The 16,069-nt window shown below is 38.4% G+C and overlaps 1 protein-coding gene across 4 annotated transcripts in view; it reads left to right on the top strand.

Moving 5' to 3' along the window:
- The window catches only part of PARD3B (par-3 family cell polarity regulator beta), a 644,857-nt gene that overhangs the window by 337,780 nt on the left and 291,008 nt on the right, over window positions 1-16,069 (top strand). For all 4 annotated transcript variants that reach the window (XM_038422313.2, XM_043505627.1, XM_038422315.2 and 1 more), the window contains 3 exons: window positions 302-660; window positions 5,171-5,310; window positions 6,422-6,550. In XM_038422313.2, coding sequence (XP_038278241.1) covers window positions 302-660; window positions 5,171-5,310; window positions 6,422-6,550 — 628 coding nt within the window. The remainder of the gene's footprint in view (window positions 1-301; window positions 661-5,170; window positions 5,311-6,421; window positions 6,551-16,069) is intronic.

A 16,069-nucleotide genomic window follows, 5' to 3' on the forward strand; every position in this document is an offset into this window, starting at 1 on the left:
ATTCAGGACTGGGAGTGTGTTCAGGTCACCCTGCAAGTAGTAACTGATCCTAGTAGAAGTCGTTGTGGGGCTGCAGACAGGCAGCTAAGGTCAGAGCTGCAGAACTAGGGTGTGACTTACATGCTGGTAGGCTGGCTGCGAGTGGCCCAGGCTTGAAGCTGCAGCAGCAAAGCATTGTAAGGCACTCTGGCTTGCAGGCAGGCTGTGACTCAACTCCTTACTGGTCTGCATTGCACCCTGAACCCCATAACTTGCAGGTTTTCTGGTTTTGATGTATTTGTTTTCATGCTTTTCTTTAAAGGGCTCAGGATATCTTCCGTCAGGCAATGAAATCTCCAAGTGTCGTCTTGGAAGTGGTTCCTCCATATAATCGTGAACAATATGAAAAGACTGTCATTGCTCCCCTTTGTTTGCTCGATAATGATGATGGAGTTCCAAAAACAAAGGTTCCACCTCCTGTTCTTATGAAACCAACTGTGAAAACAGTAGATCTCTCTGGAATGAACAGCCTGGAGACAGATCTGCAGGCAACGCTACAACATGCTAAGAGCCCCAATCTCCCAAGGTTGGGTAAGAAACCATCTTCACCATCCCTGTCTCCTCTGATGGGCTTTGGCAACAAGAAAAATGCAAAGAGAATAAAGATAGACCTTAAGAAAGGTAAAGGTTCAACAATCAGCAGTGATGTACTGTATCAACTACATGTTCTCTGTATTGTACCTTAACTTTTAACTGAACTGGTGACACGGGGCCAGCTGAGTGTTTAAACAGCTTAGTTATTGATACTTTAGTAAAAGATAAACAAAATGTTCTGAATATGTCACTGGGGACTATTGCCAAGTTTTTCCTGCTCTGGTTTATTTTTACATGCTGGTGTGACATCGTTGTGGGAGGAAGTTCATATAAGGTGATGCTGTTGCATTCTGCACTAAGGAAAAATGAGCAAAACAGGAAAAACAAATCCAAAATTTCCATGGCTTTGTCGTTAGAAGATCCAGAGGCAACATAATCTGAAGTGAAGAAGAAGCTGTGTAGTGTGTGCAAGGGGGATAGTTTAAAAGAATGATAAAGTAGAGCAAGTACATGGGATGCAGCAATTAAATTTGAGAATGTGTAGTGCAGCCCCACAGATTAATTGGAGTGGAGCTTTCAGGAACTTCCCTGTAATTCATGGATTTTGAAGCCAGAAAGGACCATTTTGATCATTTGGTCTGACCTGAGAAGTGATTCATGATATGTAACACAGGCCAGGGGAGTTCCAGTTATGAATGCATGCATCAAGACCAGTAGTTAGAGCACATCTTTTATAAAAACATCCAGTCTTGATTTTAAAATTTCTGGTGATCGAGAATCTCCCACAACCCTTGATAAATTGTTTCAATGTTTTATTAGTGTCATTGTTACAATCAGCCCCTTATTTCTAGTCTGAATTTGTCTAGCTCCATCTCCCAACCATTGGCTCTTGTTATACCTTTGTTTAACTGAATAATTCTTTATTCTCCCTGTGTAGATACTTATGGGCTGGGATCAGGTCACCCCTTAACTTTCTCTTTGATAAGCTAGCTAGAGTCTCTCACTTTAAGGCATGTTTTCCAGTCCCTTAATCATTCTTTTGACTTTTCTCTGAATTTCCTCCAATGTAACATCCTTTTTGAAATGTGAATACCAGAACTGGACAGAGTGTTCCAGTAGTGGTTGCACTAATGCCCAACATAGAGATAATATTACCTCCCTATTCCTGCTTGATATTCCTCGGTTTACATATCATGACCCCCTAAGTCCTTTTCAGAGTCACTGCTTCGCAGGATAGTGTCCCACATCCTGTAAGTATGACCTCCGTTCTTTGTTCCTAGATGGTATGACCTTATATTTGGCTATATTGAAATTTGCCTGCACTCCCCTTGCTAAGCAATCCAGGTCTATCACCTTCATTATTTACTTCTCCCACAATCTCTGTGTCATCTGCAAACTTTATCAGTAGTGATTTTATGTTTTCTTCCAGAGCATTGACAAAAATATTAAATAGCTTAGAGACAAGAACCAATCCCTGCAGGACCTTACTGGAAACGCACCCTTTTGATGATGGTTCCCTATTTACAATTATATTTTGCTATCAGTATGCTAGTTTTTAATCCATTTAATATGTGCCATGTTGTTTTTGTAGTATTCTAGTTTTTTAATCAAAATGTCATGTGATACCAAGCCAAATGCCTTCCAGAAGTCTAAGTGTATTTATCAACCAAGCCTATTATCTCATCAAAAAATGATACTAACTTAGTTTGACAAGATTTATTTTCCATAAACCCATGTTAATTGACATTATAAAAACATTAATTCTTTATTAATTAAGTCCCACATCAGCAATTCTATTATTTAACCTGGGATTACTGTCAGGCTGGCAGGCCTATAGTTACTCAGGTCATCCCAAAAAGAAAAGGAGTACTTGTGGCACCTTAGAGACTAACAAATTTATTTGAGCATAAGCTTTCGTGAGCTACAGCTCACTTCAGAGTGCATCCGATGAAGTGAGCTGTAGCTCACGAAAGCTTATGCTCAAATAAATTTATTAGTCTCTAAGGTGCCACAAGTACTCCTTTTCTTTTTGCGAATACAGACTAACACGGCTGCTACTCTGAAATCAGGTAATCCCATTTACTCTTTTTAAATATTGGTAAAAAGTTATCTTTTTCTGGTCCTCTAGAACATCCCCAGTGTTCCAAGTCTTACTGAACATAAGCAGTTAACACTCAAGAGAGTTCCTCAGTCAGCTCTTTTAAAACTCTGCTGATTTAAAGATGTGTAACTTTAGCTGCTATTTAACATTCTGTGTAGTTATTGTTGGAATGGAAAGTATTCCATCATCGTATGATAGGAATACATAATCTGACTTTTTCCTAAGTACAGAACAGAAATATTTATTGAACACTTTTGTCTTTTCGTTATTACTACTGACAATTCTACCATTTCCATCGAGTAAAGGACCCTGATAGTTGACATCATTGTTAAGGTTTCTTTTATTTGTGATGTTCTCAAAAAAACACAAAAACCTCTTTTTTATTGTGCGATTTCTGCTGGCCATATATTTCTGCTTATGTTCTTTTGCATCCCTTATCAGTTTTCCACAATTCCTAGCATCTGACTTCTATTTATTGTTATCAGTGTCCCTTTTTTCCATTTATTATATATGGGGGTTTTTTTGTTCTGTTTATGTTGCTGCTTTTTTGCTTCTCTTTTGAACCAGGCTGAGATTTATTTTTTGTTTGTTTTTTAAACTATCATAGCCTGCTTCTCAATTTGTGGCTTTTTGGGCATTGAGTAAAATGTTCTTAAACATTTATATTTTTATTTAAATTTTTTCTCCCAGCTGATTTGATTCATAGTTGTTTTCAGCTTTGAAATATTGGCTCTTTTAAATTCTGTTTACCTGTAACAAATGTAAGAAAGTCATGATCACTTGTACTAAGCAACCGCTAATTTTTAGTTCTGAGATATATTCTTCTTTAGCTGTCAAGCTGAGGTTCAATATAGAATTCCCTGTTATAACTGCCACGCTTTTTGTGCTAGGAAATAGTCATATATGACTTTTAGAAATTACAAGGATGTTGTAGTACTGGCAGCATGAGAACTCTAGTATATGTCACCCAAATTGAAATCGCTCATGATGAGTTTTCGCTATACATTACAGATGGGTGCTTAAGGAGACAGTCGTTGTCTTCTCTCTTGATTTGGTGGTCTAGAGCAGACACGCATTAGCAGCTATCTTGTGCTTTAGCGGTTAAAACATTGATCCATAACCATTCAAGATTGTTTGCTTCCAAAGTTGTCAGTGACTTGGAAATAGTCAATGCCATCATGACACAATGTGCTACTCCTCATCCCCTTTTGCCCACTTGATCCTTCCTTAAATAGGTTATAACCAGTGATGTTGACATTCCAATCATGCACTTTTTTCCACCATGTTTCAATAATATCAAGAAGCTTGAATTTATGCTCATAAATGAGCAATTCTAATTGCTCATTTATTACCCACACTCTTAGCATTGGTGTACAGGCAATTTAAAATTTTCTTCTCTTGGTGCCTTGATTAATTTGGTTCGTGGTATCTTGATTTTGCGCTTAAATAAATGCTCATTTGTCCATCCTCCCCTCGCTTCACTCATTCCTTTTGTTGTTAAACATCTTGCTGTCCCCTAGAAGCTTAGTTCCCCTTCTGCTAAAGTGGAGGCTATCCAATCTATATAACCACTCTCCCCGTAAGAGGTAGGTCAATGTTGCTCACAATTAAAACCTGCTACCTTATGCTACTTAGTCAGCAGTTCTCTGCCAGAATCTTCTTTGGGTCTTCCTTCACTCTTGGGACAGAAAGGATCTCAAGAAAAATCACTTGGACATAGCTCCTTCAGCACTCTTCCAAGTTCTCTGAAGTTGTCTGTAACTTGAGATATCATGTGAAGCAATGTCTTTAATGCCAGTGTGCACGGCTGGCTTTGATAACCTCAATCTCCCAGACCCTTCCAGACAGATGAAAACCTGCATGTGCATAGATTTCTGCTTAATATAACATTGAGTCATTCTGCATTACTAAGACTTAAGTAGAGTTTTCCGTACCCTTTGAATGGTACAAAGTTTCTGTGCTCTTCATCACTGTTACCATATTTCTTCCTTTAATTTAATTTTGAGCATATTTTAGGTAACAATCATGCCATTGATTATAGGCACACAATATGGTGTCAGTCAATCCCCCTTCCTGTATTTGTGCTGCTTTGCCTAATTTTTCTTTGCTTTACACCACTATACGCAAATATTTTATGAGATGATTTGACTCTAAAGGATTAATATCTAAAGCAGTCCCAAAACTACCTGGGAAAGAGGCATTATATTTAGAGTGAGCCCTTCATTTAATTTCTGATTGGAGCATGGATAATTCAAAACTATTTTAGTTCACGCATATTAACAGCAGGGTCTGAACCTGTCTCTTCTGACAGTGCCATAATACTTACTCTTCTGGTCTTCTATGAAATCATGCTCAATGGCTGAAACAGCTCTCATTGAGAGTAATCTAAATGCTTGTTCTTGATACTTATGTTTTTAAATTTTACTGTTCCATTATTTTAATTAATATCATTTTCTTGTTGAAATTTACAATAAACCTTCTCTATCTGCACTCTAGGTCCTGAAGGACTTGGTTTCACTGTGGTTACCAGAGACTCTTCAGTTCATGGCCCTGGTCCTATTTTTGTGAAGAATATTTTGCCAAAGGGGGCAGCAGTCAAAGATGGTCGTTTGCAATCAGGAGACCGAATACTGGAGGTTAGCAGAACTGGGAATATCAAACATCCTTTCCTTTCTCACCACTAAATATTGTTTATCGACTTTTAAAATGTATATTTTATTTATATTTGAATTTTCTGTAATTACTAGTGACCAAAATAGCATAGCATGTTCCTAATTTAAACCCCATATTGTAGGTTGTTGGGGTTTTGTTTTGTTTTTTTTGTTTTGTTTGTTTTTTTTTTAAACACGGTGCTTTCATACTGCTTGTTGACTTAAATACACAGTTCAGAATCAGTTGCCTGTGAAAACAGTGTTGCAAGGCATTCAAACAAGGGAGAGCTGATAAAATGGCTGCCCGATTTTGAAAGTAGATACATCAATTGAAAAAAGTCTCTGAAATAATATCCAAGGATCTGTGTTTTCACTGTGAACGTTTTTCTAATGCACATTTTAAATCAGTTGCATTTTATTTTCTCGGTTTTAAATGTTCATATTTGTCTGACTTATGAACTCATTATCTATGGGGCTATTTTTACTTGCTAACCTCAAAGAACTCTAATGTAAACAATATTAATTCTTAACTCTTGTTTAGTGGTTTTCATTTTCAAAGTGCTTTACAAACTGATTACTCTTCACAAAACCCCTGCCAGGTAGGTGTTATAAACCCCCATTAGCAGATGGTGAAAAGTTGCAAAGAGGATAAGTGATTTGTGCAGGCCTGAGAGAAAACTCACTGTAGCAACCAAATTAAGGGCTTGGGTGCATGGCTCTACAGCGCAGATTATGGGGGTGTGAATTCCAGCACACACAGGTGTTGCTCTGTAACTGCCCCATGTAAACCTTGCTAACATGAACTAGCAGGTACCTAATTTGTAGTAACGTAGTCCCAGAAGGCTATGTCAATACAAGCTAGGTACTTTGTAGTTCCTGCTAGTAGGGTCTACACGGGCAGTCACAGTTTAACACTTCAGTGTGTGCTGCAACTCACAGTCCTGTGGTCTGTGTTACAGGACCATGTAGACCGCCCTTAAAACTCAACATTTCTTGATTCTCAGACCTGTGAACCACACCTCTCCCAGTTTAGAAAATCAAAGACAGCACTTGTTAGTCAGAGCTATTTTGTTTGTTTCCTAATTACATCCATTAGGTGAATGGCAGAGATGTCACTGGCAGGACCCAAGAAGAACTAGTGGCTATGTTGAGAAGCACTAAGCAAGGGGAGACTGTCTCTCTGATCGTGGCTCGGCAGGAGGAAGCCTTTCTGCCTCGAGAGCTGGTAATGTTTTTTCCGCTATGCTGAATCAGACTAGTTCTCTGTTTAAAAATTGACTTAAGAAATACAAGTAAACTGTCACTGGATTAGAAGCCAATGAAGGGCAGTTATTTTAAGCTTGTCTTGTAGAAGTATTTATATTTAATTTTACCCATTATTTAATACAATTCTTTGACATTTGATTTTCATCCCAGAAGTGACATCATAGGCATAATTCACAAGGAAATACTGTAAATGAATTATGTAATGATGAGATTGAGCATGCCTGAAAATAAAGTACTCTCTTTTTTAGGCTTAGGGTTTTGTTTTAAATTTCAGTGTACATGGTAAATTTCATTGCTTGTGAAAGTAATGGACTGATGACACTGGTTGCTGAGAGGCTCAGAGCTTCCCTACACAATTCTGACAATGCCTCTAAAACTGGCGTTGTTCGGTACTGGGCATCTCCTAAATTGGGAATACCAAATATGGCAAATTATGTGGCGGTTATATGAGCTGAAGGGAAATTTTCATAGTAGTTCTCAGGGCTAATAGGGGTGAACCTGGCTTTCTTGGCAAACATTCTTTGATTTTAATAGAAAAAGTTCTAATATGTGCGCGCTGTTCTTAAACTGTTTAACAGATTTCACATTCATTTAATAATAAAGCAGTGCTTTGGGAAACCTTGAATGTGAAATCATATTCCTTCCCACCCTAAATATACATAGGAGGAGTCCATTAATGTAGAGAGATGCATACTTGTTTCCTCTCAAAGAAGACCATCTCTTTTCCCTTATCTTAACTGATGCATATATTTGTCTTTTCAGTGAGAGCTCTGCAGGATAAAGGAAGGACAGCATTTCCTGCCTTTGTCTCATTCTATTTTCTTTCAAGAAAACAAATGGCCTTTCTTGTTTTCTTACTTAAAGAACGAGCCTTCTCCCTTTTGTCAGGACTTGACTTTTCCTTTTTCTTTACCCCCTGTTAGCACCATCTCCTTCTGCAATCCACTTTGGTATGTTTTCTCATACTTTTCCTCTTGTTTCCTTGTTATCACTTAGTCCTTGTTGAGCAAAGTGTGTGTGTTGCCTGCACGCCTATCGGAAGCCCTGGAGTAGGTTGGTTGCTGTGATATGACCCTCTGTCTTTCTGCAGTTGCTAGCCACTGCTTCCTGTACATGTACTACTGATCCAGAGCCAAAATGAAGTGTGCTGAACTAATCTATTTTTGTTTTAATTTTCCTTTTTGCTTGAGCAATTATGTAAGGGGGAAAATTAGTGTTGGAATGATATCAAACCCATCCCAGGTTTATTAAAGAGATGATAATATTGCTAATTAGTGGTTCTCAGAGCTGCCAATCATGCTGACCTTGGTGAGGCCCTATTTAGAAAGATCCTGAGCTCTAAATTCACTGTGTGTATGGGCATGAAGGAGAGTGTTTCTACATAAATGTACAAACCTATCCATCATACTTAGGATCGGAACTGAAACGTAATTCTCCTTCCTCTCCCCAATTTTTTTAAACAATAAAAGGGAAAAAAGCTAACAGTTTTGTTATGCAAGTTAGAAAGTACCATTGCTTGAGAAGTGTATGGGTTTTTTTTTTGTGTGCCATGCTTTTTTTTTTTTTAACAACCATTTCTGTGTCAATGTCTTTCCCACCTAGCGTTATGTTTTCTGCTTTGCTGTCATATGCCAGATTATCCTGGAAATCACAGCAACCCCTGGTGCGTAAAAGAGGCTGTCGAAATTTCTAATGTATTTATAATTTCTATCTGCCAAGCTTGCTTGCTATTCAATTCTAGACCCTATAGCAAGGATTAGCTATATTTCACGAGTTACTCCTGACTGGCAAGATTGAGACCTAGAAGGTAGCCACATTTATTCTTCTGGTTTGTCCTTCACTTAAATTGCTTTTTCTATGAAAGAGTGATGCACAGATGGCCCTCAGAGCAATAGTGATGACATGTGAATTCTAATACAGTAGTGTAGTCCTTGTAAACCCATTGACCTACCATATAACATATTTTTGTAACTGAAATTTGTGTTGGATGCTTTTAAAGAACATGTCCTTCGAATTTAGAAGCCTTTCAGTAATATCTGCTTGGTAGCTTGCTATAGAAATATGGCTTACAATACTGCCAGGCTACCAGATGTTCAGATTAATGTGATGTTTGATGGAAGTCATGTGGCATCTGAAAATAGTCTCAGCAGATTTAAAAGGAATCAAAAACTAGCTGATGTGCCTTTGTTGTTTTTAATTTTAAGGTTGAATTAGAGTAATCCTCTGCCACCAACAATACATATTTGATAGAGGAGAAGAGAAAACAAACCAACAAAATTACTTAGAATGTTTGTTTTTAGGAGGAAAGTAGATGGTTAATCCAATCTTTTCTAAGGATGATGTTAGCTACAGGCTAAGACCCTATGTACTGCATTAGAATATGACCCAAAAATTGTTTGTGGTGGTGATTTTAACAGTAGGGTAGGGTAAATGCTGCTACAGCAAACCTGTTGTTCGTTTGAGCAGTGCTCGGAATATATGAGTTCAGTTCAAGATGTTGTTGGTGATCTCAAAAGATCTGAAGGGTTTGGCAACCTTGCTGTTGAAAGGTCCAATTCAAACACTCCGTGTCCTCGTGGCAGACTGTCTTTCACAGTCTCCAAGGCATGGTGCAAAACACCTTTATCATTCCAATGTTGAAATAAACATATCGGCTGCTTCAGCACTAATCCCAATGGAAATGAGTAAAATAACACAGGGTGACATTCTGTTAGGTGCCTGCCCCCGAACAGTAGGAGAGTTTGTTATAAGGTAAGGTAACGTAATAGGGAGAGTAAAACAAAGCCTCTTTTTATGAAAGCTTGCCCTCAGTAACATTTCAACTGTATTAGATTGCACAGGAGCACTGTTTGAGGGTATTGCCATTCTGATCTTATGCTGATAATTTGCTATCAAATATAAAAATTAGATATTGAGACTAGTAAACCTTTATCCTGAGTGTTTTTTGCTGCTGGTATACATAAGGGGATGTTGTGAAAAGGGGATATTATTGGATTTCAGAGGATTGGGATTTAGTTATACTAACCCTGTCAAAGTTAACGTCTGAGAGCTGCATGGTTACATTGTTTATACATTAGAAACATTAAATAAAACCGAAAGCACGCTCTTTGAGTTATTGTCATTTCTCAAAAAGAGAATAAGGGACTCTTATGAGATTTTCTTATTGAAGCAGATGAGGAGAGTAGAATTTGGACCAACCACAGACTGTCCAGGTAGACAAAAGGTACTAGGAATTCCTGCCAGTTGTTAACAATGTAATAGCTGAATAAGGAGCTGGTTAGAAACTCAGGATGATTTTGAATTGCTTAATTACCGCCGACTACAGACTAGCCTGTGATTAGGGCATACTACAGGTGCAGTTTGGATTTAAGCTATGCAGTAATGTATACATTTTCTAAAGCATGTTTAAAGATTAGAGAAAAAAATGACTCACGGATCTGGGTTGGATTTTCCTGCTATTATCAAAATAAATAAAACATACATCAAATGAAGGCTACTGTTCCATCCTATTCTGAAAATATACACACAGTTTTGATCATGTATTTATCTGTGTCTCTCTCTTCTCTCATTTTCCCCAGGAAAAAATGTGTAATCTTAAGGTGGCACTCTCTCTTTTGTAAATGATTTAAAGATCATTTTCCTTTTTCTCCAAGTTGGTAAAATACAAAGCCACTTAAATTAAAATCAGCTAAAACTTAACCCTTCTATGGCATGGAGCTGTTCATTCCCGGGGCAGTGGCTTTTACAAATGTTCTTGTTATTTTTAATGAGTGTTCAAGCTACAGGATGTGTATGCACAGAGGCAGAGAAGTGCCCTTCCACCAAACTTGTCACAAATAATAAAGCATTGAAAAAGTTAATATGTATTTTTATGTATTTTAAGCTTTGGCATGTACATTACTGTAAGCTTTGCATCTCTGTTATTTTAAAGATGGTTTTGAACAATCAGGTTTAGTTGTGATCATTATTTGTCTTGTTACTGCACACATCTCTTGGGGGGGGGAAACAAAGCACAACAAAAACAGTTGCACTGGTGTTTTTATAACGAATACTATCGGAGAAGAACCTGTGTAATGTAACTGTTGATCTTTAAATTTAGAATTCTCTCTTTTTACATATTTACTACACAGCATGGAAGGAAGCACAGTTAGAGGCAAGTTCAGTTATGCTTTTTCTTCCACTCGCTCTGTTGTGATTAACTTTTACGTTTTAGTTTTTTCCTAATTAATTCTTTGTACTACCCTGGAATTTTTCACCTAAAGGAAGTTTTCTTGCTTGCCTGAAATGTTGTCCTTTTTTAATGTAAGTATTCTAAGATTGATTTCTTTATTGTTTCTTACCTGCTAATCTGCAAGAACGACAGCACCAAATTTCAATGCAGCCTTAACCATTATTGTACCTCCAATTGATTGTACTCACAATTTCAATAATTTATATGTTTAAAATCCCTGATTAGTAGATTAAATTAGGAACTCCTCTCATATACAAGTATCCTAAATTATGGTTCAAATAAATTCAGTCACCTCAGCAATTAACTGTTCTCTCTCAAAAATGAAATCTAGTTTTTGAAAATCTGGCCCATGATACACATCAAATTTTAATGCTTTTAAAGAATATATAATACAATTTATTTACGAACATTTTTGTACCTTATATAAATACAGTGGAGAAAAATCTTAAATGTATATAGAACCTTTCATTCTAAGGTGCTTTATAAACTATATACATACAAAAATCACATCTCCCTCAAGAATTTCTTGTGCAGAGAGTTTTGCTTGTGGGGTAGTGGGCACAACTAGTCTGGAACAATCTAAAAAGTATTGACAGAGGGGACCATGCACATGCATCTTTGTACATTAGAACGTTTTGCACAAAGGTATAGTAGTCAACCTTTAAACTCTAGAGTTTACATGAACTAAATTTATATACTTGCCTCAGTATTTGCAGTATTAGCTATCCTTACTAGAGGTAACAGCTAGAGTACTAGAAATATTGTACTGAGGCAAAGTTATGTAGTTATCTTGTTCATTATCTAAAATGACTATCCTGTTTTTATGCAGGGGATCATAGCATGAAGTATGGAGAGTAGGTCTTGGTATCATCTACCTGTTTGTTTCTGCTGCCTTTGTTTTGTTTTGTTTTCCTCCTTAGCTTAGAATAATTTGTTTGAGTTGTTGAGTTTTTTTGTTACGACATTTTTTTTGTCGAGTGGGTGGGTTTTTTGCACCATTTTGCAGTAGCAGAGTGAGGTTTTGGCAATGCTGTTGTGTATCAGTCTAGCTCCCATGAAAACAAAGAATTTCAGTTCTTTCTCCATCTTTCTCAAGGAGGGTCAGCAATATCTCTGTTGAGAGCTGCAGGGGAACTGACTTCATTTGGAACTGGCATTGCTTTGGACCCAAATCCTTTAAAGATGTTTTAAGGTGGCTGTCTTAGACTTTGAATCAGGATAGTCTGTCTGTTTCCAAACATTTATGGAAAAAACCCTTGAAGATCTGCAGATAAGATCAGTGTATTTGAAATCATATACACTGCAGAGCTCAGAAGTCTTAGTTGGCATCACACTTGAATCCATGAAATTAGAAAGACTTATGAATAGGAGGGGAGACACTATAACATATGGCTCTCAACAGAAACTTAGTCTTTGTGTGCCTCAACTCCCGGCTATCTGGGCTACAATATTTATTTGCTGTAAAATCAAGATTTGCTTTGGCCATTACTTAAATCCACTTGGCAGTTATAGGGGGTTACCATCCGAAAGCATCATCAGATCTGATTCATCTACCCATCAGAAATGATGATAATGGTTCCTTTTGGCCCAAAGATCTATGAACGTATCTATGAAAAAGTTATTCTAGGACAGCGGTTTTCCAACTTTTTTTCTGGCGACCCAGGTGAAGAAAATTATTGATGCCTGTGACCCAACGGAGCTGGGGATGAGGGCTTTGGGGTGTGGGAGGGGCTCAGGGCTGGGGCAGAGGGTTGGGGCCAGGAATGAGGGGTTCAGGGTATGGGAGGGGGCTTTGGGCTTGGGCAGGGGGTTGGGGTGTGGGGGGACTTAGGGCTGGGGCCCAGGGTTGGGGCTCCGCGAAGCTCTCGCCTGCAGGCACTGCTTTGCCCCCGCGAGCTCCCATTGGTCAGTTCCTGGCAAATGGGAGTGTGGAGCCGGGCTTCGGGGTGGGGGCAGCGCGTGGAGTCCTGTGGCCCCCCCCCCCCCCGCCTAGGAGCCGGACCTACTGCTGGCTGCTTCCGGGGCGCAGAACGGTGTCAGAACAGGTAGGAACTAGCCTGCCTTAGCCAGGCAGCACCGCCAATGGGACTTTTAATGGCCCAGTCGGGAGTTCTGACCAGAGCCGCTGCGGCCCACTGCCTTACATTCCATGACCCAGTACTGGATTGTGACCAACAGTTTGAAAAACACTGTTCTAGGATATGACTTCTTATTGTGAACCTCTCTGGGATTTGAAGTGGGTAGACAAAACTATCTTTTTACCGTCCCTACTTTATAACTATAGTTATTAAGTCCATTAGAAAAATTAATAAGATTTGTATGTGGCTGACTACTAACAGTATTCCCATAGAGCCTGGATAATATCTCAGCACTGTGCTAAATTCTTCTTGAAGGTAGTGTGCAAATTTAGGCCCTGATTCAACAAGGTCTTCAACCACATGCTTGCCTTCAAGTATGTTAGATGTTAGTGGGATTACTTGCATGATGAAATGCCTGGCTGAAATTTAGTCTTAACTAGTTAATGTGCCTCCCATTCTACTTCCCAGAGTCTCATCAAAAGGAAGTGCAGCTGGATAGTTAGGTGTTAAGAGTGCAGTTAGGCACTGAGCTATTACTTATGACAAAACTCTTTCACAAAGGGAGACCATTTTTTCTCATAACAATCACCATGAGATTTTGAATAAGTACACAAAGGAGGTTGAAGGATCTTGTTTTTGAAGTCTCCCCTGACGGAGTCTCGCATGGTAAAATGTGAAATGCAATTCATCATCCTTGGAGGATTGAAGTGCTGAATCTGATTCTGTCAGTATTCAAAGCTGTGGTTCCAGGGCGCCTAGGTATTTCAAACTAAAGCCTTTCTATCCAACGTGACATGAACTTGCAGTGCACTACATTAATGTGCAAAATATCCAAGCACAATATAACATTCACCTCTGGCCTTTTAACAGGAGGTACCGTTAGTGACTATTTTAATCACAATATGGTAGGTAGATAAATGCAGATAAAAAGCTTCTGTAAAAGTGTGGTAAGGGATACATGCAACAGTGACTTCAGTTATTTACCTCATTGTGACATTACATCAGACCATTACCTTGCAGCATTGTTTTCAGAAGCATTACAGTATATCTGCCACAACCTACAGTGTTGGTTTTTATAACTCGCTAAATAATTGGCCACCAAAGTGTGTGTATGTGTTTTTTAAACTGTATCTAAGTTCTTATTGGAAGGAAGGTAAAAAATGGTGTAAACAATAAGGCCTGTTGTTTTCAAACTTTTCTGTCAAATAATAGTCAATGTTCAGAGACTGCTCTTTAACTGTAAGGTTTCTTGCAGAAAATAGTAGTGAAAGCATGTAAATGTCGTATTTCCTTCATAAGCCTTTTAAAATAATCCTCATGGGTACATTGCCTCTCACTCTGCGCTCTGAATGGCACTCAAGGGAGTTGGCATCTCTTATCAGAACTGAGCAGCCAGGCAAGGGGCAGCCAGCACATTGAGAGGCCATGATAGTGCTGGTCAAGGGCATCAGTCAGGTAGTGAAAGGCCTCTTGTTGTGTTAAACAAATGCTATTTCCTTCCTGGCTTCAGTGAGAACTAGGGTTTTTTTTTTTTTGTAAGCTTCGCTTGGCAAAAGAACAATAGAGATAAATAAGGCAGCCCTTCCAGTCAGGGAGATGTGCATTAGATTATCCTAAATCCACGGATAAAAAGTGCAGTGGTCAATGAGAACAGGCATTCTTGGATTAAATAAGAGGTTTAATTGAAAGTGGTATCTTGGGAGATGGAGGATTGAGCATAATATTTAGTAGATACCATGGACCATATTGAGAAGAAATAACAGAATGAACAGTGCTTATTTTTAAAACCTTCCTGTTCGATTTCTGTTGTAGATAAGACAGTTTCTAGTGTAGACAGTGGAGAAGACTGAAGATGCCTTTTGGCCGTGCCCTGTAGGTGTGGAAAGATATTAGACATATATAAGTAGATATTATACTGTTTGAAGGATTACATATAGCTTTTTAATTAATAATTCAGAGATCTGTAACACAGATGCACTCGTTAAAGCCAAGTAAAAACCAATGGTAACACTTAGCTAGCTAGCAGTGTTCCCAAGTAAGTCTCCCAAAACTCTCAATTGAAGATTTTCCATCTACTGCATTGACCATGGGTTTGCTAGAGTTATAAGTTTTTCTGCTATTATGTCTAACAGGTTTACACAGTCCTCTCACCTGTTTTTGAAGTGCAGTCCTTTATGAACTTTGCTGGCCATTTTCTGACTAATGTGACGAATAAGTAAGAGTTTGCAGAAGAGAGGGCTTTGGGGTGGTTTTGTTTTGCTATGTTATCAAACTCCAGTCTTCAATCCCAGGTTTGGGAACAAAACTTCTCAAACAAGAGCCTTGGTTTTATTGATATAACAGTGAAGTCATTTATATTTTGAGACTATTGATTCTATTGTTCAGTCATATCAAACAAATTATAAAATTGCTGCAGATTGCCCATATCTAATATATATTGAATTTTCAGAGGTCTGCAATAAGATTTAAGAGAGATTTGATCACAGCAAGTGTTTAATTTTTGGAAAACTACTGTTTTCACTTATTTCAAATCCTGTAGTTGCCAAGCAATACCAGCTGTCACAACAATCTATGTATGAATATCAGTGAAAGCCTACCCCCTCTGGAAAACTCTTGAAAAGGATGCTGCAATCAGATCTTACTGGAGATCCAAGGGACACTTTTCAGTTCTTTGTTTACATGGCCCAAAAATTAAAAATTGATGAATTTATAGATGGAGAGACGCATTAAGGATGTCTGTCATTTTCCATGGTATGCCCCTCTTTTCAGATGCGTATGTCCCCACACCCCCAATTTTGGAACTGTCTTTTTTTCTTATTGGGAAGTCTTTAACGGATGAGCTCAGACCAGTGAGTCCTGGAAATAGTGGACAAAAGGTTGTTTATCCAATTCCAACCCCTCCCTACTCTTTTTCTTTCCTCTTCTGGGACTGCCTCACAAGATATTGCTCAGAAACAATGTAGACTCCCTTCCGCAACTCAGAGCCATGGAAGGAATGTCCATGAAAGTCCTGGGCAGGGGGGTTGTTCTCATTATTTCCTAGCCCTGAATAAGAAAAGAGATTGAAATCACATTTTGGATCTCCGACAACTCAACAAATTCATCCATTGTTTCAAATTCATGGATGATAAATTCAGATTCCTACCTGAGATCCTGAAGACTGTTCACA

Source organism: Dermochelys coriacea, chromosome 11 (assembly GCF_009764565.3).
Source record: "Dermochelys coriacea isolate rDerCor1 chromosome 11, rDerCor1.pri.v4, whole genome shotgun sequence".
Classification (NCBI taxonomy): domain Eukaryota; kingdom Metazoa; phylum Chordata; order Testudines; family Dermochelyidae; genus Dermochelys; species Dermochelys coriacea.